This window comes from Chinchilla lanigera, unplaced genomic scaffold (assembly GCF_000276665.1).
Source record: "Chinchilla lanigera isolate Chin_1 unplaced genomic scaffold, ChiLan1.0 scaffold00069, whole genome shotgun sequence".
NCBI lineage: Eukaryota > Metazoa > Chordata > Mammalia > Rodentia > Chinchillidae > Chinchilla > Chinchilla lanigera.
Window position 1 is genome coordinate 10,237,533 of NW_004955470.1, and position 27,490 is coordinate 10,265,022.

Below are 27,490 nucleotides of genomic sequence, written 5' to 3' on the forward strand. Positions count from 1 at the left end.
TGGCCTCTGCAGTTGCGCTTCAGCCTTCCCTGGCCTCCTTTCAAGCAGACAGCTGTCCCTCCAAGCCTTCATTCTCTGTTTCTAGAGGTCACCTTCCACATCCCCCTTACGTCTATTCTCGAGGCCGTCCGAACAGCCCGGCAGAGGGTTCACGCTGTCCTCAGGTGCAAGTGGATGTTGCCAAAGACGCCAGGGCAGTGCTGCTAGGTTTTATATGTAGTATATTTCTAAAGCAGTATGATGAATTCCTGTATCAGTTAACACTGCTCTGCTTCTGCCGTAGTAGGTAGAGCTGACGAGATAAGCTTTTCCAAGGCAGCCAGGGGATATTTACTGGGCTTAGATCTTGCGCGCAGTGCTCTGCATGGCTGGATCAGGTGTAGTTGTGACATGCGATGGAGTGTCCAGCACCCTGGCACCTATGCAGTGACAAGGACCTCTCTACTGCTGAATTCCCAGTCCTACTGTGGGTTAAGCCCAGGGTCTTCACACTGAGCCGCATCCCGCTTGTATTGATCTCCTGGAGAAGGCTCTCAGCATGTTGCTGCGTTGCTGAGGTTTGCCTTGAACCTGCGGCCCCCATGCCCGCTGCGCCTGCTCAACCGAGCTTGGCAGTCCTTCAGGTCCTCCCGAGGGCAGAGCTTCCGCTGATGACAGTCCTGAGCGGGTACTCAGGGTGGCTCCAGCCAGAGCACCTGCACCCCAGCACACAGGTGTGAGCTGCGCTACAATCCGGTCCCCACCTCTACGGCCCCTAAGGGAGCCCCTCCCCCAGTCCTTCAGGGACTGCATGTGCTTCCCTGGTTTTGATTGGCCATAGACTAGTTCTTTGAAAAATTTTACAATATCCTACATACTGCCCCAAGTTTAAGTATATCATTTGTTATGTATAATGTAGTTTAGATTTAAACCAAAGATGGAGGTGCTGAAATAGACGAAATCAAAGTGAATCTTCCTGGGAGAATGTGTATGGGGGAAACCGATGCAGTGTTCATAGCTATAGTCCTGTGCTAGACACCACCCGGACAGGCTTGCTGCGACTTAGTGTAAGGAGTGACCTTACTGCAAAAGGTTTGCTCTGACTCCCTAAGTGTGAGAGGCGCTTCTGTGGGATTTTTTTTTTTTTTTTTTAATCCTAAATGTAGTGAAGACCCAACAGGCAAAACAGAAGAGAAAGCCAGAATCCAGAGCAGGAGGGTTCTTTGATGCTTTGCGGATACGCAGCTGTGGCCTAGGTGACTGAAACGTGTGGCCAGAGCCTCGAAGCCCATTAGCAGGGACCGCAAAGCACAACCCCACATGATAGGAGGGGTAGAAGCAGCCTGGAGGGAGAGAAGCAAGCAGGAGCAGAAGCATGGGGCAGGAAACAAGAGCAGGTTGGGGTGCTGGGGACAGAGGCAGCCAGCAGCTCCTTGGAGAGCCTCAGTCACACCCCAGCCTGAGGTGGGGACAGTGACCTGGAAGTGATTGAAGCAGGTCCTGCGTCGGGCCGAGGCACTGGCAGAGGTGGCAGGAGTCATCCTCAGGGAGACAGCCTCATCCCCCATCCCAGGCAGCGATCAGCACAGGGACCGGAGACTTGTGCCCAGGGTCTCTCTCGATGCTGGGACGATGAAGTGAAAATCAAACAAGTTCATTCTCTGGACGGAGAGAGAAAAGATTTAAACTGACTGTCCTTAGGGCTGGGTTGATTCTCCAGCACAAACAAAAGTATAAAATAAATATCAAATACAGGAATCATCACAAAGCATATAACACATATTTTAAATTTATTGAGTTGGATGTGTTGTGTATTCTCTTATTCATTGTGTTCTGAAATTAAACTGCAAAATAGATTTATTAAGTATGAAAAATACAGTTAACTTACACAGCCCAGTGAAAGTATGTATGTATGGTACACACAAACACCCACTCCTGTACTCTCGTGTACCCATAGCTCAGGTCAAGGTACAGAGCAGGGTGGGGTTGGACGGCTCTGTCAAGGGCCAACAGTAAAGACGTAGGCCTTGTAGTCGGGCCAGTGTGTAAATGAAAAAGCACAGCCATGTTCCAGTGCAACTTCTTAAAAAAAGACAGCAAGTACTTCCTGTAATACCAGCACTCTGGGAGGCTGGGGCAGGAGGATCACAAGTTGGAGCCCAGAATGGGCAACTTCGTGATTTAGCAAACTCCAAAGGGTTAGAGACCCATCTCTGGCCTCAAGTTGCTTGTGTCCTTTCCTAACCCTTCTTCACTCTGAAGGAGAGAAGGCAGGGCAGGATTCGACCAGCTTCATGACCCCCTAATGAACTTCACTGTTCTTAGCCTGCGGGGCTACTGTCCACATCCTGGGAATGTAGGTCATTTCACCAAATGTAGAACATTCTACCCAAGAGACAAAAAGAGCTTGGGTGTGAAAAGGAGAGGAAACTTTGAGGAGAGGTGCATTCCTGACCACAGACTTGCTTTGACCAGATGAGGCGGTGAGATTTCGGCCCACCCCAGCCACCCACTGGAAGCAGCACGGCGTACAGGAATGGCCAGACACTGTGACCAGGCATGCAAGTCCAGACACTCAGTCGTTAGCACACAGTGTCAGGCAAAATGAGTTTGTTTAGAATAGCTTTATTGTGAGTCACATAATCTTGCTTTAGGCTTTACGTTACGGAGCTGCAGAGAGCTGCTGTTCCTTACCTAGAGAATCAGAAAAACAGTCAAGTGTGTGACACTGTTAATTGCACTAGAGGCAGTGAAAGAAAGATGAATGTGTAAACATCATTCTAAAGGAGTTTTACAAGGGATTTGCCTTACGTGATTACAAAAATTCTAAACTATGTTTCTACTAGGGTTAAATACGCTTGTCTCCTTCCCTGGGACGTAGTAGGAAGGATTGCCGGGTGTCTCAGGTGGCTGTGGACCCACGCGAGGCCCTGGCCAAGACACCAGCAGAGGCTCAGATGTCCTTCCCGCAGTCGGGGCACAGGATGTCATCTCTCTCGGTGAGGAAGCCCCGCCCCACCAGGGACAGCGAGCACTTCTTGCAGTTGAAGCAGTCATTGTGCCACTGCCGCTCCTCGAAGGAGATGTACTTCGTGCCACCAAGTCCTGCGGACAGAGAAAGAGTCGTGCTGGCTGAGGGTGAGCAGCAAGGGGGCGGCAGGCACCACCTGATCCTTTGCAGCACTCTTCGCCTGTCACACGGTGTAAAGGTTTTGATCCAAAACATCCCCCACGAGTCTCACGCATCTGAAGTGTGCCAGGTTGCTGGCAGTCACCGGGTGTGGCCTTGTCCCCACTCCTCCCTTTGTTACTTCCTGGCCCCCACGGGATGAGCAGCTGTCCTCCGTACGCCTCCCTCCAGGCTGTCTCCTGCAGAGCTAGCTGACCATGGACGGAACCCTCCAAAACTGCGAGCCACACAAGCCCGTCGAAGTAGTGAGTGCCAGGCAGAGACCGAGGGGTGGATGGGCGTTGCTGCAGAGGGGAAGCAGAGAGGAGCCCCCAAAGCGCACACAGGTACAGGAGGATGAGCAGGAGCTTAGTGAGGAGGGGCTGCTGTGGAAGGTGGAGACAGACTTCATAGTGAATCTGAATATGGGGTGGATCTGAATATGGGGTGGATCTACCACCCTGTTTTTTTTTTGTTTTTTTTTTTTTTTGGCAGTGCTGAGGATGAAACCCAAGGCCTCATGCTTGCAAGGCAAGAACCCTGGCCCTGAGTTGTACCACATCCCCAGTATTTTTAAACAAGGAAGGGAGCAGCTCACTTCCTTTCAGTCCCCTGGCGTGACCATGTGGATGACTCATCCCAGTAGTGTTTAAAGCACGTTGGTTGCTGGTCACAGCTTGTAGGGCAGGTGCTTTGTGCTGCCCTCGCCCACCTGGACATAGCATAGAATCAACACACAGGTTGTCTCGCAGCCCTAATTGATTCTGGTGAAATCTGGGCCATGAATTCCAACTACAAAGGCACCCACCTAGTTACTGCATTTCTACTGTCTGAGGTCTCCAGTTGGTTCCTGCAACTTAGTTTTTACCTACAGCTGAAGCCCCGGAGCTCTTCTTCCTCTGCATCAGCGTAGGTCTCGACTCAAGCCCAGGGCTGCAGTGCAAGGTGCCTGCCCCATCTGCTACCGCGTGTCCCTGCCCCTGCTGGCACTCCTGAGTGTCTACTACTCCTAAGTATCTCACCGCTCCCAAAAGACCTACCGAGCTGGGGCTGGCTCAGTGCGGGACCACCTGCCTAGCTGGGAAGAGGCCCTGGCTTTGGTCCTGGGCCCTGCAAAAAAACGCCATCAAACCAAAGCCCAACACTGCAACAAGTAACGGTGCTTCCGGAATAGAGACTGAAAAACCTCCAGGCCATGCAGCCGAGGCCACCGCCCTAGGCAGAGCTCACCAGCGCAACTGCCAGGGAATCTAACTTTTCTACACATCTGCATCGCTGGGAGCTTTCAAAAATTCCAGACCAGGGTGACAGGTGCTATCAAGTGAATCAGAGCCCACACTGCAGGGTTTGAAAGCTCCCTGTGGGACCCATGGAGCAACAGTTTCATGTGACTGAGGGCAGGGGCCGCGCAGGGTGGGGAGGGGTTGCTTCTCTGGCCCCGCTCAGTCAGCCCAGCTCTTCAGGCCCAGACTGTGCTGAGCACCTTGGGGAACGGCACGTGCGAAGCCCCCGGGAAGGTGCCTCTGACCACCCCCTACCCCCAGCACTGGCCCGTGGTGGAACAGTGTCATTCAATGCCACAGGCACCTCACAGAACCCTGGGAAGCTTCGAGACTGACAGTGCCAGTCTGCCTTGAGCTCGAGGCCTGGGCCGGCCTCGCGGACTGGCTTTGGAGACCGTCCAACCCAAAGCGGAAAGGGTCCCTGAGAACTGGCCACAGTGGCCCAGTGTGGAGGGTGACCAAACTACCTGCTGGCTTGCGTGCAGGGTACCAGGGGACCCTGGGGCTGGGCGAAGCTCGGCACTTACCGCTGATGGGGTGGGTGCACCCGGCGCACTTCTTGGCGTACAGCTCACAGAAGCAGGTCAGGCAGTAGGCGAAGTCGTCCCGGGCCGTGAAGCGCTGGCCCGACAGCGGCTTCTTGCAGGCGGTGCACACGAAACACTCCCGGTGCCAGGGCTGCTCCCGGTAGGTGACACCGCCCGCTGTGATGGGCTGTGGGACAGGGCGTCAGCAGGGTGCTCCACGCTGCAGCCCCAGCCTGCGCCGCCCCGCCCAGGAGACACTGCCCTCCAGGAGCTGTCGCAAGCGGCACTCCAGCGCTCCGGCCCCGCGTCCTCCTGTGACAGCCGTCCTTGGGGCTGCCCTGGGCCCTTCGCAGGGAGCAAGGAGCTGGGGATGGGGGTTGGGGACAGGCGTCGCACCGCCCCAGCAGTGCAGGGGTCACACTGGGGGTCACACAGGACACGGGATCTGCCCTGAGCTGCTCAGTTCGCAGGAAGGAGCGAGGGCGCCCACAGCAGGACCCTGGCCGCCGAGCGGCACCCTACCTTCCGGCACTGCACGCACTGCGGCGCGTACTGCTGCTCGTAGCAGGGCACGCAGAAGTTCTCGCTGTCCTTGGGAATGAAGCTCTGCGTCCCGATCGGCCTCTGGCAGCGGTGGCACACAAAGCAGGTCTCGTGCCAGCTGCTGCCCTTGTACTCCATCTTTCGGGTCCCTGTCACAGAGGAAGGGGGTAGCCCCGTCAGCACTGGGCGGCCAGGACTGTTACCCGCAGTCACTGGCCACTGCAGGGGGACGCCATGCAGGCTTTGCCTTCGCTGGTTACTAGGACATGAGGAAGGCGACAGGAAAAAGTGTTTAGTCTCCTAGCACTGCGGGAGTGTAAGAGAGAGCTACAGAGCTGGTGCAGTCCTTGCGCAGCGTGAATTTCAGTATGGCGAGTGCAGAAGGCTCTCTGAGCCCTGGCTTCCGCTCCCAGTGGCCAGCCTCAGTCCACAAATATTGAGTAGTAGAACATTCCAAAAACAAACAGTGCATTGGTTTAAGACCGCTCAGCACTGGCTGTGAAGACACATCACAGAGCCCAGCCCGGCCCACTGGGACGGGAATCATCCCTTTGACGAGCGGGTCCCCACTGTGTGCACTACCCACCTGGCAGTGATGCAGCCCTCCATCTGCAGGATCAGATCGACTGTCACAGGAGGGCAGGCTGTGTGCAAGGCCCCTACTGTTACCTCGTGAGGACCCATTTAGTGTTCTACTGGGAGCAGTTCTGGCTGCTTAGTAGTTATCATCTCTAACTTGTGCCTTATAAACAGAGTAAACCCTATCAGGTGAGCACACAGTGTCTCCAGGGCTCCACACTCATTCCAGGCACCACAGGGCTCTGGGCACTGCTGTGGGTTCTCCTGTTGTGAGCGCCCTTGCTAGTTCCAAGAGGGGGGACGGACTCAGAGCTCCCTGCATTCCGTGCAGAGATCCACGCACTCACGCTATGGAACCGACCACGACAGGGGGCTGGGCTGCCTGCGTGGCTTTGTGTGCTGCTTGAGACCTACTCATATCCCACGCCGCAGCTCTCCGATCCTGCCCAGCGCCGTCCCTTTTCGGGTGAGCGACCGTATGATCCGACACCTCCCTGTCAAACACCTGCGACATGGCACCCACTGTGTTCATGCTCTACCAGAAAGCACGCCTGCTACGGCAAACCCGACTCAGGAAGGGCTGACGCAGCACGCTCTGTAGAGAACAGAAGACCTGGGGGAAAGGAACTCGGCGGTGGGGAGACAGGAAGAGTTTCCACCGCGCCGTGCCCCTGCCTGGGGTCCCAGCCCCGGCGCCATGGGGAGGAGCCACCCAGCCGGGGCTCCAGCACTAAAGCCCTGACTACTGGGGCGGGCCACAAAGGGTGACGGGCACCCACACCAACGCCACAGACGTGGTCCTGGCAGCGGGCGGGGCTTGGTCTCCGCCGGCAGCCCGTCCAGTGTCTCCTGTGTCCCAGCTACAGACCGCACTGAGAATCACCACACCGCCACCCCCTTAGACGGCATTGCTGGGCCCCTCCAGCTTCCTGTGCCCATCCAAGCACGCTTTGTGATACATGCAGGGTGCATTTGTGGGACAGCGCGGTTCGGGGGCGCCAGTGTGACCCTTATGCTGGGCACACAGCCTGTGGGATTCGCATGGGCGAAGGGTCATGCAGCGCCGTCCCATCAGGCCACTCAAATCCTGGGAGAGATGCCAGAAGGCCCTGGTGTCCACGGCAGCCTGGGGAGAATCCCGCTGCCCGCCAGGCCTGTTGTGCCATGACGCAGCGTGGCCAGCAGGTGGCGGGAGCACGCCGTGGTGGAGGGCCAAGCTCAGCTCTGTCCCGGGCAGGGACCGGGCGCCCCAGAGTCAGAGTCAGCGCCCTGGCCGCCCCTTGGAGCCACAGCGCCTGTGAGAAGACGCCTGTGGGACTCTGGCTCCCGCAGACGCCAGGAGCTTGCAGTGCAAGTGGGAGCCAGGGAGGGGCCCTGTCCCTCAGAGAGGAACTCACTGCAGAAGCTGCGCTGGTGCTCTGGGCCACTCGTGTTACTTGTAATCTTGCTGACAGTGTCCCTGTTCCTTAGGGGCTGTCGTGATCAGGACACATGCCGGAAGCGGCGGGCAGCAGGGCAGCAGAGCAGCGCAGCGCAGGGCAGCGAGTGCCGCGTGCCGGGGGCCTGTGTGTGCCCCCTGGTCCTTCTGAAAGCAGCAGTAGCTGCAGACTAGTTTCCCTCCTGTGCTGCGGGATGGGAGGCCTCCTCCTCCAGCGCTGAAAACCAAATCAAGCCGCTTGCTGCGCTCCTGGGGCTGCACGTGCGGACCCCGCCGGGCACCCCAAGCCAGCACTGTCCTCCACGCAGCCTGCGGTCCGGGGTCTGCAGCGCGGCCTCCCCTGCCCCTCACTGAAAAGACCGTGGCCAGTGAGCGCCCGGCGGCCCCACGTGGTTCCCTTCGGAGAGCTGAAGCGCTAGCTGTTTCAGCTGTTTCCAATCTCGGGTTTTCTGTATCCAGGGAACACCACGAAGAAGGACGGTGGGGGTGAGTTTTGTGTGCCAGCCCAACTGCGGATCAGTATCGAGTGGTTTGATCAAAACCCCATCAGCCAGACCCAGGACTGCCCTCGTGGGTTCCCAGCGCCTCAGGAGGCTGAGGCAGGAGGACTGTTTGACTCCAGTTCAAGTCCAGTGAGGCAAAATAGTGAGCCTCTGACAAAACAACAACAACCAGTAACAGCCCTGCACAGATGTTGTTCCAAACGTGTTTTTAGACAAAGGTTTGCAATCAGGAGCTTGGAGTGAGGCAGGCAGGTGGGCCTCATCTAATCAGGAGGGTTTCCGGGGGCCAGGAATTCTCCTGATCCCCGCAGAGAGCCTGCCGGGCACCCAGCCTCGTGTGGACTGAAGTGGTTCCGAGCTGGGGACCCACTGCCGGCCGAGCCCCCGCCCGCAGGCGGCCCTGGAGATGAGGCAGCTTCCCCGCGCCTGTCCTGTGGACTCCTGCTCTCGAGCACCCTGCACAGAAGGCCAAGGTAAGGGGTGATAAAGCCAGCGGTCCAGCGAATGCCACGTTTCTGTTCGGGCTGGGCCAAGCATCCGGTCTGTAACAGCTGGGGCTGCGAGGTGCAAGTCACCAGGCCCTGCGACCAGGGAGGTCTCCCGCCCGTCAGAGGGACTGAGTGACACTGAGCGGCGGTGACCCGGAGACCACGTGTCCACCCTCCGAGTGCAGAGGCCATGGCTGGACAGCAGCAGAGGCAGTGCCACAGGAGCCCTGTGCCCCAGGACTCGGCCACGTTACAGCTGGGTCTCGGCCCTCTGCGCAGATGCGCTGGCCCCTGCTCCATGTCCTTCCCGGCGACATCCAACGCGGCAGGATGTGCACAGGACACCGGCCTACAGCCCTGCGCCGGGCTCTCCCCAAAGAGGGCAGGACAGAGCTGTGGGCCGCTGCAGGTCCCTTGGTCCTCCCTGAAGCCACCTGGGATGGCACCGCAGGCCACAAGCCCCGCCCTGTACAACACCGACCCGAGCCCTGAGCCCTGCTCTCTCCGAAGCCCCTCCCCTGCGCAGCCCCTCCTGTGGGCAGCCTGGCCCGGGGACACCGAGGAAGCATAGGGAGCGGAGAGACCAGGGTGGAGGACCGCAGTAGGGAGACACCCCAGGCCTGCAAGGCTGGGCTGCAGGGCATCCGGGAAGGCGTGGAAGGGAAGAGGTCTCGGGGCCTGTGGCCTTCAGGGAAAGGGAGAGGAAAAGGGAGTTCAACAGTGTGCCGAGGTCCGGGCCTGGTGCCTCAAGTCCGTGACCCCAGCACGCAGGAGGCTGAGGCAGGAGGAGCTCAAGTGTGAGGCCAGCCTGGGCTATGTAGTACGCTCAAGGCTGCCTGCGACTACAGAGAGAGACCATGCTTCAAACAAATAAAATGAAAAAGTTTGCTGAGAGTCCCAGGGGAGCCTTCCCCACACTTGTCACAAAAACTGGCTGTCGGGACGGTGGTACCTGCAGGAGGCCGCCTGGCCCCCACGGCCTCCCTCCTCGTGGCCACTGTCTCACCCACTCAGGCCTGAGTTTCCAGACTCCGAAGCACGACCCTGCGCTCAGAAGCGACCTTCTGGCCTGGAGCCCCTCCCATCCAAGGTCACCAGAGCACCCTGTCTTCCCCAAAGGCCCTGTTGGGGTGCTTTTGCTCCTTACCATGGCATAGGGCCCGTTACTTATTTTGAGGTACAGGTCTCAACTTTTGCATGCTGGTTTCAAACTACTGGGATTGAGCAATCCTCCTGCCTCAGCCTCCTGAGTAGCTTGCACTGCAGCTGTGCGCCATCTCGCCAGCCCACTGGAGTTACTTTTAAATTGTATTAGCCGGAGATGTGGGAACAATAAGCACCTTACTGAGGCCTACGAGGCTCCTTAAGGATTCCGCTCCTCACCGAACACACCCGTATCCTCCTATTTCCCGTGCGGCAGCCTCCCGCTCCAACTCCTCCAGCGTCTCCTCAGCGCAAAGACAAACAAACCGAACCAACCAGAGATGCCTGGCTGCGTCGCCAGAGACTTCAGTAACGCCACAGTTTTACTCTAAGTTCTGTGAATCAAATTCTCTTCCCATGTCAGTGGGCCCAGCTAGGAGAGATGCAGGCGGTACAGATGCCGGCTCAGTTTTCGGAAATCAGTATATGCTCCGCTAAAACTACAGGCCCTGAACGTAAGCTCTTTTCACAGGCCTTGCTACTGCACTCGTGGGTGAAATGGAATTTGTAAAATCTCTTCAGGCCAAGGCGTCAGTGCTCGCCTGTAGGCCCACCACCTGGAGGCTGAGGCAAGACAGTCATTTACCCCTGGAGTTCAAGACCCACCTGGGCAACGCAGTGCGGCTTTGTTTCTTTTTTAAAAACCCTTTGAAGGAGGCTTTGTGTTTGGTTCCATTTATCAGTACAGGGAATTGAACTTCTTTAAAATTACATGTTCAAATTTAATGTGTTTGTTAGTCCTTTTAAAATCTCCATTTAAGAAACCTCAGGTTCTTAAGCAATTATTGAAATAAACATACAGTGGCAAATCACAAGGTATCTTCAACGTCAGAATAGTTTGCATGTTAAAAATTTTTCAACTTAAAATCATAAGCCCAGCTCACTTATTCAACTGCATACTTTAAAAGTCAGATCACAAGGTTAATGTACTTTTGAGAGACCTTTGCACATTTTATCCATTCCCCAGCAGATCGCTGCTGTCCCTGTGGCCTGAGACCCCTACCGCCGCGCCTGCCTTTACTTGCAAGCCTCCCCGAGGAGGCTCCTGGTTACCGTATTAACCGAAGTCAGGGCCCGGCTCCCAGCTGTGCCCAGCTCCTGCATTAGAGGGTGCTGGCAGGGCCCCCCAACTCGGGCAAGTTGTCTGTCCTGAGATGTCCCGCTAGCCTTGGCCCCGAGTCTAGGCAGCCCAGGCCTGCACGGTCCCGTTGGCTTCTTCTGGGGGCTGCCCCTGCCTGGGGACACGGCGGAGCAGCTCCTGCACGGCCAGGTGGGGCACCCAGAAAAGCAACCCCTGATGTTCCGATTCAACTGGGTTCTGTGCTTTGTGAGCCCACCCGGCCACTCTGCTGCCGGCCGCGTGGCTGCCCATGGGAAGTGTGTCCCCGAGGGCCCACGGCTCTGGAGCAGCCCTGGGGACAGCTGTCCTTCTCCTCAGCCCTCCAAGCTCAAAGCAGGGGCGCTCATCCGCGGCTCAGCTACTCCCCGCCCTCATCTCTGCAGTGTCTTAACAGGACTGGCTTCTTAATGCTGCATTCTAAGGTCCCATATGTTTCTAAGTGGGCAGTGCATTTTTAGGGGGAAGCCCAGCGCCCTCTTCCTACAGCCAGCTCTGTGTCCCCCTTATGCCAAAAAAAAAAAAACACCCCACACTGTGTCTGCGCTGTGTCCTAGTCATCATTCCTTACAGAAAGACGGCGGCTGTGTACACGGAGGGCGTGATGAGCGTCCAGCTGGGTTTGGAGGACGCAGGGGCGCCTATGCACACGCTGTGCCGCTGTCTGAAGGACCTGGGGTCCACGCGCTTCGGTAGCCGGAGCCCCCCGCAGGTCTGGTGCTGCATGTGAGGCGCTGGGCGCACCCCAACACACACGAGGCTCTGCTTCCTCCCGCGGCCCACCCCTGCTCTGCGCGGTCCCGGCCCCGTCCCCCGCGAGGGCCCTGCGCGCCTGACCTGGCATGATGGTCTTCCGGCACTCCTGGCAGCGGGACGAGTACTCGCTGGAGTAGCAGTCGGTGCACAGCAGCTGCTCCTCCTTGGCGGCGAAGGGCTTGTCCACCAGCGAGCCTCGGCACAGCGAGCAGCGGAAGCAGCCCTGGTGCCAGTGCCGCCCCTTGTAGGACAGGTCCTGCGGGCAGACGCGCGTGGGCGGTCAGGGCTCCGGCCGGCACGGACGCCGGGCGCTGAGCAGACAGGAGAGAGGGCTGCGGGGACTCGGCGCCGCCCGCGCCTGGCCAAGGGCACCGGAGACCTCTGCGTGTTTGCCTTTTTAAAAGGACAGCCAGCATTTTGAAGGAGCCAGTACTAAACGGAGACGGCCACTGCTCCACCCAGCGTCGCCCTGGGAAGGCGATCTCGCTGCTGCGTCTCTGTGAATTCCCAGCTCTGACCCAGACCAGAACCACTTATTAATGCGCAGGTGCAGAACCGCAGGCCTGTCGTGTGGTTTCGAGGCACGGCCCGTCCTCAGGTGTCCAGAACACCCAGGGAGGGAGCTGCTCACGCAGACGGCCACCAAGAGCAGTGCCCCAAGGCGTCCCCTTGCCCCAGGCGGAGCTGCGCTGCGGCTCTGCTGGGGCGGGGTGTGAAGGCCCGACTCAGACCTGGTGGGAAAGTCCTGCGACAGCCAAGCCTGGGACCGACTAAGGCAGGCTGCTCTTCTGCCGAGTCCTGCTGTGCGTGTGTGCACGTGCATGTATACGTGTGTGTGCACGCATGTAGTGTATGTATGTGTGTGCATGTGCATGTGTGTTCCCAGAACCTCGGGTCAGACTAACGCTATCTGACTTGATTTCTTTGCACGTTTCTGTCTTAGTTCCAGGAGTTTTTACAAGGCCAGCGTACGGCCACCTTGGACAGTCACTGTAGCAGTGCTGCGGTTCTCGGGCTTTCTGAGGGGGCCGCTGCCTCTCAGAGGCCAGGGACGGGGATGACTGCTGGCCGGGCGCATGCGTGCGGGTGGGGAGCAGAGGCCCACTGTCTTTGGCATTTTCCCTTCCTGTATTCTCAGAAATCTGGGAGGAAAACCACTCGTGTCCCTGGGATTCTGACGAGTGCTGGTGAAATGCCCACTTAAGCGTCTGTCTGCTCCTGGACACTGCAGAGCTCAGGGGCACACGCCACCGTCACCCCCGCGCAGGCTCTGCCTCCATGCACACATCCTTCTTCAGGGAGACCCTGAAGCAACTGTGACTGACCACCAGTGAGTCCCGGGCCAGGCGGAGCCTAGCACCCAGCCCAGGGGAGTCCCAAAGCCTGACCCCCACAGCCTGTGGACTGGGCCAGGCTGCAAGTAGGCGCAGTCCTTTCCCAGAGCTACTTTTCCACTGGACCACCGTAACTAAAACTCTGGCTAGGCCTGTGCTGCTCTTTGCTTTAAAAAGAAAAAAGAATGCACCTTACACCTACTCTCTGAGAGGCTGAGGCAGGAAGATCTCAAGTTTGAGCCTAGCCCGGGTAACTTAGCAAATTTAGCAAGATTCTGTCTCAAAAGTAAAAAAAAACAAAATAACAAAAAAAACAGGGTCTGGGTTGTAGCTCAATTCCAAGACCCGGGGTTAATTCTCAGTACAAGAGGGGAGGGGAGGGGAGGGGAGGGAGTACAGGAGAGGGGAGGGGAGGGCAGGGTCTCCTTAATGAATTGTGTGCATCCGGGGAAAGCAATTCAGAAGCACCCACACTAGTACGACATTTCGTATCTTATTTTGCATCCAAGTAAACCTAATTCAGCTCAGCCTCTGTTGAGACGCTGACAAAAGGAAGTCGAGCAAACCACCCAAAGCCCATCCACCAAGTGCTGGGAGCTGCCTAATTCAGGAAGAGTTTGGGTTTCTAACCCTCCATAACCGTGTAAAGCTGACTATGGAATAAATGCATTAGCGCTCTAATTTTGTACAAAAAACAGTAAGATAGTTCCTTTAAAAATTAAAAATAGAATTACCGTGTGACACAGCAATTCTCCTTGGAGTTTGCGCCCAGAGCGGCTGAAAGCTCTATCTGTGCACCTGGCTCCCAGCAGCAGGATCCCCAGGGGCCCAAACGCAGACCCACCCAAGGGTTCCAGGTGGACGCTGTGGGTTTGTGCAGCCTGAGGAAGGGAGGACCCTGTCACCCGCGGCAACGCGGATGGGCCCCAGTTCCCATCCTAAGTGGCAGGAACCGCTCACCAAGGGACACAGCTCGTGAGCAGGCTGTGGCCGGCGGCGGCTGGAGTCAGCAGGTTCAGAGAGGGCTGTGTGTGGACAAAGGCCCAGGGTGGGGGGCCAGGGAACGCTGGAGTGGGCAGTGGTCATGGCTTCCCACAAGGCCAGGCCAGGACGGAGAGGATAACTGTCTGTGTCTCACGGATTTCACCACCACCCGAGGAATTTTTAGAGGCCGGACGTGAGGAGCAAAAGCAGGTGGGAAGCAGTGAGCGGGCTCCCTGAGCGCAGAGTCGCGGTGGGGCCGCTCCCGGTGGGCGGGGAGGACTGCTCAGTGGCCCGGAGTCCCCCCGGGGCAGGGAGGGCAGTGGCCTCTCCGAGCCGACCGCAGGTCTGTGTCTCAGGGTGGTGACCCAGCCAGGAGCAGTCCCCGCACAGGGCAGGGCAGCCTGGTCCCAGTGAGAGGAGAAGGAAGGAAGCGTGGCGGAGCCCGCCTTGGGGTCTGGCTTCCAAAAACAGGGAGGGGAGAGGCCTCACACAGACGCAGCCCAGGCGTCCTGGGGGCAGGGAGTGAGCGACCTGGACGCCCCCCGCGGCCCTGCGCCCGTCTTCTGGGCCCCTCCCGGAGTGACCCGGTCCACTCGGTGATCCACAGGTACCTTGATGGCCTCAGAAACCCATCATAGCACCCTTCCAGGGCTCCCTCAAGCCAGGGCCAGCGTGGCGCCCACTCCCTGCATCCCCTCAGCCCCTCTCTGCACACTGGAGCCTTCCTGTGTAGAGGTATCTGCTTTCAGTATCATTAATTTGAGGACATCGGATAATCTCCAAAACCTCACAGAGCCATTTCCCTGCCGGAGAACAGAGCCCTGACTACGGCATCCATGCTGTGTTATAAACGCAACACTCCTGAAACAAGCCAGCCAGAGTGGGGCTCCGGGTGCAGACGAAACCAGTTCACACCCCATTCCAGCTGGCAATTCTTTTTCTTGCAGTGTTGGGAACCAAACTCAGGACCTTCCCATTGAGCTACATCCTCAGCTGTTTCTTTTTCTTTTTTGTATTGAGAGAGAGTTTTGCTAAGTCCCTAAACTGCCCAGGCTGGGCTGGAAATTGTGGTCCTCCTGCCTCAGCCTCCCCGAGTGCTGAGATTACAGGCTACCATGCCCATGTTGAAGGCGGAAACATGCTTTCTGGGCCCACAGTTTCCGAGTATCTGGGGCCTGCAGGTGGGGGACAGGTGTCCCGCACCCCTCAGGTCCAAGCATGAAACCAACTGCCTTCAGGGTTTCTCCTGGAGTTAAACTTGGGGCCATGAGTGGGGCCCATTCACCTAGGCCAGCTGCGAGGCCAGGCAGGCCGGTACCTCTCAACCTCAGAGCCCCGCCTCCCGTGGGCTGTGACCCAGGCATGAGGTGGCGCAGTCGCTGGCTTCTCCACCGAATGGAATGAGAAAGCCGCTGCCCGTAGAGCCAGCGTGCAGTGGAGATCTCCGGGTATCCGGTGCCTGACGTGACCCCCGGTGGGGCTCGGCCCCGATGCCAGCTCTGGAGCTGCAGAGAGCATCACTGTCATCACTGATCTGTGCCCCTCGCAGCACCGAGGAGCACACGAGGCTGGCAGCCTCTCCCACTGTGTGGCACGGTTCGCACACGGGGAAGCTCAAAGTCGGAAGCAGGCGTGCGGCGCAGGGTTTGCAGAAATCACCCATTTGTTAAATGCATGCTCGCTACTCCGGAGTGATCCGCCACCCTGTCTTTTCTTTAGTTTCTTGAACTTCTGCAGCCCAGAACTTAGGTGGACATAAAGAAAATCTGTACTCAGTCTCTAAAAGTATTTTGTTAGTATCAACATGCATCTGAGAAAAATTTCAGGAAGGGTGTAAGGTCAGGGGACCTAAAACTGCGTTCGCGCAGCCTCTTCTCAGCGCTGACGCTGGCGGCCGCAGCCAGCACCCTGCCCTGTGCACTGGCAGCTCTTCCTGTGGAGCAGCTTCACGGAAACGTGTAGCGGGGTCAAGAACCGCCATCAATGTGCACGCACTCAAGAGGGACAGGCTCTCCCCCCGCCCCGTCTCATGCAAAAGTCAGTGGCACCCTAAAAATCAGCCCGTTCCCATAGGTGTGCCAGGACTTTGACGTCATCCACACGAAGGTGTCCTTCAGAGGGGCGGCGGGGTGAGGCCACGGTAAGCAGGCCGTGGCCGGCCGGAATTTCGGCCTCACTTCCCCAAGTAACAGGAGCCTTTCTTCTGTCACTGCTTCCTCCAAAGAGCCAGCTGCATCACTGTGCTTGAAAGTCAAGAACAACAGTGCAAATATTCTCAAGCTCCCAAAGGGCAAGGTCCAACTGCAGCTCTACATCTCCTTTTGTTCCAGAGCGTAGATAAATCACATGGCAAACCCCACGTATCTTGAAATGTTGATCTGGGTTGAAAAGTTCAGCGTGATTAACTCCTGACTTTTGCAGCAGCCTTGTGGATCTTGGCCCGGAGTGGTGGACTCTTGTTTATTTGTTCATAAAACCTCTCCAGGGGGATGAGCGGTTCTGGGGTCTTTCCACTAAGGCGCATCGGAGAAAGGATAAATGAGTTTCGGTTTTACTCCGCCTGCTGTCAGGTCTGGCCTGAATATCCACAGTCTTTCTCTAAACGGCAGCTACAATATCTGAGCCCCTCACAAAGTGAAGTATTTCTTTTGCAGGTAAAGCTTTTATACAATAATGATGTTCTTCTCCACCCAGGGATTCACCCTCCAACTGAACACTTTTACTGCTGTTCCCACAGTGGCATCTGACGGAGAGAAGGGGAGGCTTTCTGCGGGTGGTGGGAGGAACGCTCTACAGAAAGAAGAAGTAGGATGAGCGTGCGGTCCGGGTGCACAGCATCCAGCTGCGGTTTGCAGGCTGAGACTCGGCATCTCAGCAGGCACAGGTTGGGCACAAAGGGTCAGGGAGCTGCTGGAGATCCGGGCGGCTGAGCTGGGTGCTGACCCTTGAATAAATGGAGAGACTGATAGTCCCGGGCTCTGGAATGTCCCGAGGCCGGGATGTTAAAGGCTGGGCCGCAGGGTGGCGTGGCCTTGGGGGAGGCCCTGATGTCCTGGGCGGTGCCCTCAGAGGGGACCTCGGGGCCCGTCCTCTCCCAGTGCTCTGCTGAGGGTGTCCGGCACGGTGTGCTGTCTTGCCACAAGCCTAACAGCAAGAAACTGGCCCAGGCACAAACCTCGAAAACCACCGGCCAGAATGACCTTTCCTCTTTTTATGCGAACCCTCTGGGCATTCTGTGATGGTGGTGCTGCAAGACATACCCCAGGCACAACCGGCAGGGGGGACGCCTGCCTTTAGACCAGCCAGGCAGCAGTCTGTCCTCGCAGGAGCCGAAGCTCTGGACGTTTAACGACTGTACTTGACACTGGAGTTCCCTTCCCCGTACTCAGAATGCCACCCCTGCCTGGAAGCCAGGAGCTATAGCCGGCGTGGTGTCCGGCAGCACAAGTCACACACCCCTCACTTCTGCTCAGAGCACAGGCCTCTGCTGCCCCAGACGGAAACCATCCCTCGACGGTCCTCAGCTCCTGCCTCTCCTCCGAAGGAGGCGTAAGGGAAGACAGGTGAGGCATACGCACTGGACGTGCTGCAAGATCCACCTGCAGACACAGCTGTGTCCATCAGCAGGGACATGCTGATGTTTATAACCATGGAGGAGGCTGGAAAAACCCCACTGGATCAGAAACAAATGCAGCACAGAAGAAACAGGAAACGCTGTGAGTTCCCTCAGAGGCTGGGAGTCTGGGGCCCCTAGAGGGCCCCGCAGCTACCCATCCATAACCAGCTCTGTGACTCTGAGAACAGGACTCACCCAAAGTGCTGTCCTGTGTGTCCTGCAGTGGCTGGCAGGTAAAGAGGCCAGAGACCTCAGAGCCATGAGGGCACTCGGCCATCATCTGGTCCGAAAAGTTCCCGAAAGTCCTGCGTACGGAGGGCATGGTCCCAGCTTCGCGCTACGGGGTAGGGGTGGGCCCACAACAGGAAGTCCTGCATGCACTCCAAGGGAACGCAGGGACCCCAGACCTTTCCTGTCAGTCTGTGTCCTGCATTCCCCACCATGATCCTGTGCCTCACCCAGGCCAACAGCAAAGGAGCCAATGCACCATTGAGTGAAACCCCGGAAGCCGTGAGCCAAAGCCAGCCTTTCCTTCCTGAAAGCTGTACTCTTCAGGGTTCTGTCCCAGTAACAGAAGGCAGACCAACACAGCATCCTGTCCCAGTCACTCTCTCATCACAGGGCGTGATACCCAACATTCACAGCTGAAAGGAAAGGTTTATGTTGGCTGTGGTTTTTAAAGGTTGTAACCCTGGCTGGCTGGCTGTAAGGCAGAAGTGGCACAGAAGGGCCCAGGTGGAGGAGAGCTGCTCACGGCATGATGGCCAGGAAGCAGGGAGAGGAGAAGCCAGAGAGGGAGAGGCCCCCTTCCAGCTGCACTCCAATGACCGCCTCTTCCCCCCAGGCGCTGCCTCCTAACAGGAAGGTGGCTACGCCTCAGCCGCGACCCAGTCGCCTTCCAGAGCTTGGCCTCCCGACACGGGGGATTTGCGGAACTTCCAGGTCTGGGCCATCACAGACCCAGGGCATCCCCCCTGGCTTTGCTGGTCTAAGGACACACTGAGAACCCTAGGCCAGGGCTCTGCCTGTACCCACTGGCCCAGCAGCAGGAACCAGCAAGGCCCTGCCACCCACACCACGCCATGCGAAGCTGTGAATCACTCAGGAGCCTGCCTGCTCCTCAGCCCCAGGAAGAAAAGAGCCCATTCACTCCCGGGACTCTGGGGCTCAGTGTCCATTATCCCGAACCACCCAGCTCATGTACACAGCCATCCCCAGTGTTTACCCAGCAGCACCTGCACCCTGCTCATCACCAGGAGGCAAACAGAGGCAGCACAGCAGGTCCCGGGAGGGTGACGCCGTCGGCAGGAGGGGATGGCGCGCGTGGGGCTGGGAGCCCACGGGTGCCGGGCCGGTGGGCAGGCTGGAGTGAGGCCCTGGGGGGCGCCAGTGAAGGTCACTGGAGACACAGCGAAGCCCCAGCTCTGGGGCACGAGGCCGGGTCAGGAGGGGCAGCGTGTGGGTACCTTGCAGTCGCAGCCGATGAGCTTGCCACACTCCTCGCAGGTGTTGGCATAGAGCTGCTCAAAGCAGCCCACGCAGTGCGGGCTCTCCTCCCTCAGCACATACTTCTTGCCGAAGAGGGACTCGTTGCAGTGGTGGCAGTCAAAGCGCTCCGTCATGGTGACACCGGCTCCTCAGCGGCCTGTGGAGAGGAGGAGCCCGAGTCAGTGGGCCTCACCACCCGCCACGCGGCGAAGCGCATCCTCTGTCGCCAACACTGCACCTTCCTGGGGAGTCCCCGGGGCTCACCCTCAAGGCTCCTGAGGTTCCATGGTACCTCTCCCCCACGGGGGGGCACTTTGGGGTCTCAGTGCCCTCCCTTCTCTCACAGTGCCAACTGTGGCTGGCTGCTCAGACGGAAAGTGGCATCAAGGAAAAGCTGGCATCACAGCCCCCCCTCGACCTGGCTGTCCGCGGCTTCCAATGCGTGGCCCTCGCCTGCTCTTCCCGTTCCCTCTTCCCCGAAATAGAAAGGCAGCATAGAAACAATATGTCCACGTCTATAAAAAGATTTTCCATGAGCTCCTTTATGATTCATGAGTGGGCATGGGAGGAAGGCACAGGGCGAAGTGGGGAATCTGCCCTCGGACGCCAAGGGAGCATTAACCTTGACACGACCTTGCGAGGCCTTGCGTGGGACACCGCCCTCGCACAAGGGACGCTACCCCAGGCCCTCAGGGAGAGTCCCTTCCCCAGATGAAAAGATCATTATCCTTCAGCTGCTTGGTACCCAGGAAGTAGGAGAGCAAGAACAACTCACTTCCAAAAACCTGGACTATTACTGGCTCAGGAACGCAGTGGCTATGGTCAGTGGGGCCCAGGCCGCTCTTGGATCTGCAACAAGGGACGGGAAGGCGCCTCCAAGGCAGACGCCACACTGTGCGGGAAGAGGACACAGTGTGGCGGATGGAGAGGGATGCCGTGCAGTGGAGGGGGGCACGGGGGGCCCTGGGTCCTTCCGATGAAGAACTCCGGACACGACACGTCCACCGTGGGGTACAGACCAATGTCTCAGGACGCTCAAAACACACAGTTGAGTTCCTTTGGGGATATTTTCTTAAGTGGCAATAATTAATGTGCGAAAAGTTAAGACTTTTACCAGCTGCTAAGCAGGCCCACTAAGGTTGGCTCTGTAACTCACACCACTATTTTGCAAACTCAATTCAATTTCCAGTCACCACAACCACTTGAGTGTGAAATCCCAGAATCAGACTCTCTGATGCACATGAAATACTGCTGCCTGGCTTATGGTTACAGGAAATTAGATCGTGTTTATTAATTTTATACTCTGTGATCCAAGGTCCCAGCAACTATAAGCAGAGACACGAACATCTTCCAAGCATCCAGGCTGGGTCAGCTCTGTGTTTATAGGATAATTTTCTTCCAAAGGCACTAAGGATGCAGCTGGACAGTGTGGCAAGATCTCTAAGTCACTCTTCCTGGAGTTAAAGACAACACTGTCTGGACATTCTTGCGCTAACATCTCTCCGTGCAGCCCGGAGCACTGGCATTATCGTCCTGAAACCCAGCGTGCACGGACCCTCTCTGCTGGCACTGCAGCCGCTGCTTCGGCAGAAGACCCATGATCTCCTGTGACTTCCATTACTGGCCTGGAAGGTGCCTGCCATTCATTTTCTCCCAGCTGAGAACTGTTCTTCCAGCCTCTGTCTTTCCAGTAAAGGCTGCCACTTAGGTGCGGAGGGAGGGCTTACTGCCTGTCTGTTCACACAAGCGGGAGACAGAGGGCTTAAACCCACACCCCGTAATTACCAAGTCAAATGCTTTTATTTTGGGCACAGGGGATCGAACCAAGGGCTTCCATACGTGAGGCAGAGAGCTGCACCACAGAGCTGCACTCCTGCCCCAAAAAAGTCCTTTTAAAAAGCAGAGTATTTACAGTCACACCAGGGATCCTAAGCCTTCTTTTAATGGGAAAAATACATGAGACGTTCCCTCTAACTTTGCCCTTGTCCAGCCTACGAAGCCCTTGGCCGTTCATTCACTCACTGGAGAGCATCTGTGACCCAAAAGGACAAGTCCATGGCAGGCAAGGCACCGGAACACAAAGACCAGGGGGCCATGGGCTGCTGCCCGCACAGCGGGGGCCCAGGGGCATAGGCGTCACACACAGTAGATCCCACAGGCCACTGGGCACGGCCAGCTACTCCACAGCAAGGACAAACGGGCAGCTCCAGGAGGCCAGATGGCCCAGCGGGCAGGGCTGAGAGAGGCAGCCAGAGACACGTCAGGGCGGGCAGGAATGGTTCTCTGGACGTTGCCTATGACCCCTGCCTGGCTTTTCTATTAAGACTGAGGCGACACAACGGAGGGGCGTGGACGCCTCAGTACCTAGGTGGTGCTGTCAGAGTCACCTCTGTGTCATTCCTCAAACAGAAGCGGACACCTTGGCTCCGCATGGCCCACCTACCCTGCCCGGGCTCCGTCTCCACCCTGCTGTGGGCCGGGCTCTGCCCCACTGTTCTCCGGCACACAGGAAGGCAGGGGGTCAAGGAAGACGCCCAACCCCGGTGGGACCACCGACTGGTGATCTCCCCAACCAAGCCAAACCCAACGACAGTGTGCTGGAGTCCTTAGCCCTGTCCGTGGGTCAGTCATCCTCTGATGTCACCCCTTACTGGCTCTGAGCCCCGGGTGCTTGAGAAAGCCAAAGAGGAGGGCAGGGGCTGGAGCAAGGACCAAGCTAGCTGCCCTGGGTGGGCGGGACCAGGGCTCATCTCTCTTGGCTTCCTTCAGGAAGCAAAGAAGCAGTGTTACCCATGCTGCACTAATACTAAAAATAATTAAAAAACACCAAATGTGATGGTGCACACCTGTAATCTCAGCGCTCAGGAGGAGAGGCATAAGGATTGCTGTGAGTTTGAGGCCAGTCTGGCCTACAGAAAGTGATCCTGTCTCAAAAAACAAAAAACAAAATAAATAAATAAAAAGGAGAGGGCCAGGGATATAGCTCAGCGGCACAAGTGCCTGCCTGGCAAGCGCAAGGTCCTGAGTTCGATTCCCAGTACCAAAAAAAAAAAAAAGAAAAGAAAAAATGTGCGAAGATGAAGCAGGGGCTGGTGTCCGCCTCTTCCTGTCCACTGGCCCGGGAGTTCCAGGCCTGCCCTTGCAGAGCGCGAGCCCCGGCCGGGCATCTCCCGTGCAGTCTTCCAGTTCTCCTCCCTTCAAGTAACTATTGACCTTCACTCGACCTAGGGCTGTGTTCTTGGAAGGGTTTCTCGCATCAGTGTTGCCTCCCCCGTGCCTCAACACACCCACTTCCTGAAGAGAAACCTGCGGACGTCCTGAGCCCTCTGCGCACCTGCGGACACAGCCGGCCCGGCCGGGACTCCGTGGGGAGCCCTGTGCAGACGGCAGTCCCCGGAGCTTTCTGTGGGAACAGCAGAGCCCGTCCCAAGGGGGCTCTTCTTCAGATCAGAGGAACGCAATGCTGCGCTGCCACACGCCACACGGAGCCCCGTGTCCCTCCAGCCCTCAGCACAGGGCAGGTGGGCTGTCCCTGTCACCAAGGCCTGGCCGCAGGTGGCACCCAGCAGGTGCTCCCTGAGTACTTGCAGAAAGCACGAGGAAAGGAATGGATGGGTGGAGGGTCACAAACATCCCCAAGTGCAAACCTATGGCAAAACTCAAGCTGGAAAGTGTGGACTGTCCCATGCGCACGGCCCGTTCGGTGCTGGGCACTCAAAAGCCAGTGTGGTCCGGGCCACAGACCCTGGCACGCTCTTCCACCCTCCCGCAGCCCTCCTTGGGACAAGCTGCCTCGTCCACACAGCGGGAGGACGCTGCCTGCTGATCTGGACTCTGACCCCGCGAGAACACACAGCTGTGCAGTCCAGGATGTGGCCTGGCGGGAAGCATCGGGAGGGGGTGCGGACCCCCGAGGCCCCACGCTCAGGATCCAGCAGGCAGGAGCTGCTCTGCAGTCTCAGGGTGGGTGTGGTGCACACCCTCCCTCCCTCGCCCCAGCTGCTCTGGTTACTCCCTGGATTGTTTCTTCAGTAGAAATTCCAGGGAAAGGGAGAGGGCGTTGGCAGAGGGGGTGCTGCTGTTTAAAAATAGAACAGTGTGAGGGCTGTGTGTGGCTCGTGGCATGGCACTTGCCCAGCACGCGTGAGGCTCTGGGTTTGATCCCCAGCATTAAAATAAAAGATTAAAAACAAAATGTAGCCAGAATCCACTCAAAATCACTTTCCAGATTATTGGATTGGAAAGGATTTTCAATTCTAAAGTATAAGACTGAACGTCTGACCAATGTGCACTCATCACGGGATCTCTCAAGGAGGCTTGTTGGGTACCCTGGTGGGGAAGGGTGTCGGAGGACACGCCACGCACAGTGGCAACTTTCAAAAATTAAAAACCATCTTGTAGCCAGCCTTGGTGGGGCACGCCTATAATTCCAGCACTTTGGAGGCTGAGGCAGGAGGACCTTCAAGGCCAGACTTCAAGGCCAGTCTGACTACATAGTGAGACCCTGTCACAAACAAAACAGTAACAACAAAAAAGAGATGAAAACTGTCTTGGCTAGTCTAGGCAGCTGTAAGATATGCTCTGTGGTCGACTGCAATGAACAATGTTCCATAAGCAAAACTGCTGTCTTAGGAGTTATCCTTTGAATACTAAATAATGAAAGACCCAGAAAAATTGTAAATGTCAAATTCCTGATCTGAATTCCATGAACACAAGAATGCTTGTTTTCTGATGGGCCTGGAACTTTTCCATCCACCCAAGGAGACTGCATGGAGCACCCCGTCCGTGGCAGAAAGAGCTCCAGCCCGGCTCTAGCTCCAAAGACCTGCGGTCACTATTGTGCCCTTTAATGTCAAAGCAGCTCAGCGGGCTGAGACCCCCTAGTGGTGCAGGCCAGGCCGGCAGGCTGCCCTAGGTCCACAGGTCACACAGGCCTGGGGACAGGACACCCGGGCAGTGCCACAGCCCTGCTAGGCACATGTGAGCTGCCACCCACCAGCACCACCTGCCCTCACCCGTGGGTCCCCCCTCCTCCACGACAGCAAGCTCACACTCCATCTGCCTGGCCTCTCTTTCCGGTTCCCTATGGCCAGGCCGCGACATCCCAGCCACCCTGAGCAGCTGGCCCACGACACACCTGAGTGGGGCATGCGCACCCCAGCGAGGCGGCCCTGCATGCTGCCTCGCGCACGCACACACGGAGGCCTCGTTCTGTGGGCTCTGACTTGGACCCTCAAACACAGCTCTGTCCTCTTTCGGGCCCACAAGCCCAGTGTTTGGGGCTCCAAGGACACTCTCGGGTGTGAACGCTGTTCCCATCCCGTGGCAGCAGCGCCCTCTCTTCCTGCCACAGACCTGGCACTGCTCACTTACTGCCAGGCACCAGAGGACCTCTTCAAGTCCCCAGCAAAATCAGGGCAGTACAGGTACAGACTCTGGAGCCAACGACGGGTGTGACCACATTCGATGACCCAATTCAGACGACCCACGGGAGCTGGGATGGGGTGAGCGGCCAGGTGCCGTGCAGACCTCTTGGGACCTCAAAATTTACAAATTTTGAGGTAATAACAAAAACAGAGCTCTTGAATTCTAAGAGCCTTATTTCTTGCGCGGCAGCTCTTAGAAGTCAGGGTCAGACGAGCAGAGTAGAGTCCGGTGCACAGTGGTGCGGTCCTCACCGCTCATCTCAGTAGAGTTCTCACCCGTGGGCATCGGAAAGCTGCAACCTGCTTCTCCAGGCGGTTTCAAAGCGAGAGCTGGGGAAAATGTCCTCTTACCTGCAGATGGCCCTCGGTCAAGACTGCACTGCACTGCCCTGCGCGGGTGCAGGGGCAGCACCTAAGCTGGGCGTGCGTCTCAGCTCACTATTTTCAACTTGTGCTGGGTTTGCTGCGATGCAAGCCCACTACATGCTGAGGTCACTGGCAGGGCAGGCCCAGGACAGCCAGCAAGGTTCCATCTGAGAGGCAGCTGGCCAAGAAGAGCTTACACTCTCAATCCCAGCCCCAAGGCCAGAAGGGGCAGATGCCCCAGCTCCAGAACCGGGAGGGAGGGAGTCCCTGTTACACAGCTGACTGGGACAGGACACAGGTATCTCCAGGGCTGTGGGCCTGCCCGGCAGGATGCCAACCCCTCCAGGAACTCGCAGGGACGCGCCCTAGACAATGTTTGGCTGAATGTCTGGGCACCTTGTGGCCCTGTCAGGTTGACTCATCCCGGGAGCTGAACTTGAAATCCACAACTCAGGGCGGTGGAAGAAATTCCCTGGACTCGCCCCAAAGTCAACAGGCTGGCCCCATCTGCTCGAAGACCAGCTCTTCATGGCTGGAGGAAGCACACATTCTGTTCAAGATGCTGCCCTGTTCTAGAGGAAGCGGCCTCTCAGCTGTACATTACCTGAGTGGGCACCTGGCTTGGGTGAAACTCTCCCAATAAAACCACACAGAAGCATCTAACGGCTCACACTGTCGTTCTCTCAGACCGCAGGAACTCTGTACCTCACGGCAGCTGAGACGACAAGGAGATGCTCGAGGGAGGCTAACTTTACAGAGAAAGAGGCCCATTAGGCTCCTGCTTCTGGAGATCCCACAGCATGTGACTGGACTGCACAGCCGACGGCAGAACCGTGCAGAGCAAGGTCACACTAGCAAACAAGAAGCAGAGAGAGGGACTAGGGTCCCCAGACCCCTTCTGAGGGCAGCGCCCCCAGCTGACCTAACAACTTCCTGCCAGGCCTCACCTCTTGAAGGTCCAGCGCTGCCACATTGAACACCTAGCTCCTGACAGCAGGACAGAGCACACAGAGAGGCTCAGGCCCCTGGGAAGTCGCAGGCGAGGAGCAGCCCTCGGGCGGGGTGGGGAGAAAGCAGGCCACTCAGGTTCTCTTGCGTACCGAGAGGCCCCTCTGCCGTAGCTTAGACATCCCTCAGTGCGAGACCTGGCAGCAGGCCACACAGGCGCCGAGGAAACACTGTGTCATCTGGGGCTGTCGGAGGACAGTGCTCGGGGCCGCCACTCTGTGCCTCAGTTTCCTCGTCTGTGAAAGTGAGGCTGTGGACTGTGCACAACCGCTACAACGTGCAGCCTTGAAGCAGCCCTGCCACAGAGGTGGGACCGCTGACCGTGTCCCACGGGGAAATGAGGCACCAGGGCACTTGCCCTGCACGTGCTAACCTGCCCAAAACCCTCGGGTCACTTGCCCAAATAAGGAGCCACAGCAGGGTGGGGCCAAATAAGGAAACTGAGGCACCAAGGCCAGGCGGGTGGAGGGGCCCAGAAGCCACTTTAGGGAGCCCCGGCCCCTGCCCCTGCCCCTGCCCACGCGCATCTGTGAGCCTGAGCTGAGCAGGCGGCAGCAGGCCTGAGGGCGCCAGCGGCAGAGCCCACGCCAGGCTTGCCGTGGAGCTGTCACAGAGGCGCGTCTGGGAGCGGGGCAGGATGCTGCGCACCGTGGAGACCCAGCTCTACTCACGCACGGCCTTTACAACACGCAGCGAGCAAAACCTGAAAACTGGAGGATTTTTTTTCTAGGAATACACAGAATGAGATGTTTTGCTTTGTGTCTGGTTGCACAGGCTTCTAGCTGTCGGCTGAGAATTTCTGTGCATCTAACTTCTTGCCAATGTCTTTGGGCCCAAGTCACCTTGAGGACACCCCAAAGCACCTCCCTGTAGTAGGTGGTTGTAAAACACACCTAAGCAGCGGAAGCGTGAGATGTACTTAGGATAGCGTTTTCGTCGGAACTGTGTGAATCACTGCTTCCCTGAATCCTCCGAACCCCTTCGAACCTGGTCCCATAGCCAGCCGTGCTCCAAGGAAATGGTCAGACCAGTGGAAGCTCCCACCAGCACTGGGAAGGAACCAGATAGACTCTTCATTTAAAATCAGAAGCATTTAACATTTCTTTCCACACTGAGTCATGCTAAGACATCATACATCCCAGTGCAACCTAACAATCAGACTTTTCCCTCTAAACTAAACCAAAGGCACCTGGTGGCATGGATTTTCCATTCCTGCAGGAGTCAAGGCTCCAGGTCGCTCAGGAACTCTGCTCTCCCTGCTGCAGGGGAGCTGGCACCTGCCTGAAGCCCACCGCCAGGAGGGGCCTCCTCAGTTCTGCCTTCCCAGGTCCCTGGGTCCCCTCCCCAGCAGCCCAGGGCTCAGACCCAGGTGTCTGGCACTCGCCCAAGGGTGGCTCAGCCCCTCCCGCACCGGGCGGGTACCCACCTGGCCAGAAGGCCTTGCTGCGCCCCTCTGGTCTGGGGATGGGTGGGTTCCTGGGACCCCCGGTTCGGGTTCCGGTCCTAGGTTCCCCCTCCCCCTGGGGCGCTGGCCCGAGCCCCACACGGTCCCAGCTCCGCTCCCGGGGTCTCGCTCTGGCCGGGTCGGAGCCGCCCGCGGTCGTCCCGGGTCCCCCGCGTCCCCGCGGGTACTCACACGGGCTCCAGGACGCGGCTGGCGGCTGGCGGCGGCGCGGGCGGGCA

The 27,490-nt window shown here is 57.7% G+C and overlaps 1 protein-coding gene across 5 annotated transcripts in view; it reads right to left on the reverse strand.

The window, feature by feature from the left end:
- Window positions 1-2,584: 2,584 nt before the first annotated feature.
- The window catches only part of Fhl2 (four and a half LIM domains 2), a 46,001-nt gene continuing 21,095 nt past the window's right edge, over window positions 2,585-27,490 (reverse strand). The window contains exons 1-6 of one of the 5 annotated variants that reach the window (XM_005400787.2): window positions 27,444-27,490; window positions 18,986-19,164; window positions 11,667-11,841; window positions 5,481-5,650; window positions 4,959-5,145; window positions 2,585-3,084 (exon numbers count right to left, since the gene is read on the reverse strand). In XM_005400787.2, coding sequence (XP_005400844.1) covers window positions 2,933-3,084; window positions 4,959-5,145; window positions 5,481-5,650; window positions 11,667-11,841; window positions 18,986-19,141 — 840 coding nt within the window. In that variant the 5' untranslated portion in view covers window positions 19,142-19,164; window positions 27,444-27,490 and the 3' untranslated portion in view covers window positions 2,585-2,932. Of the gene's footprint in view, window positions 3,085-4,958; window positions 5,146-5,480; window positions 5,651-11,666; window positions 11,842-18,985; window positions 19,165-19,271; window positions 19,381-19,782; window positions 19,802-27,233 lie in introns of those variants that run through there. The other 4 variants (XM_005400788.2, XM_013522765.1, XM_013522764.1 and 1 more) reach the window with 4 other exon arrangements.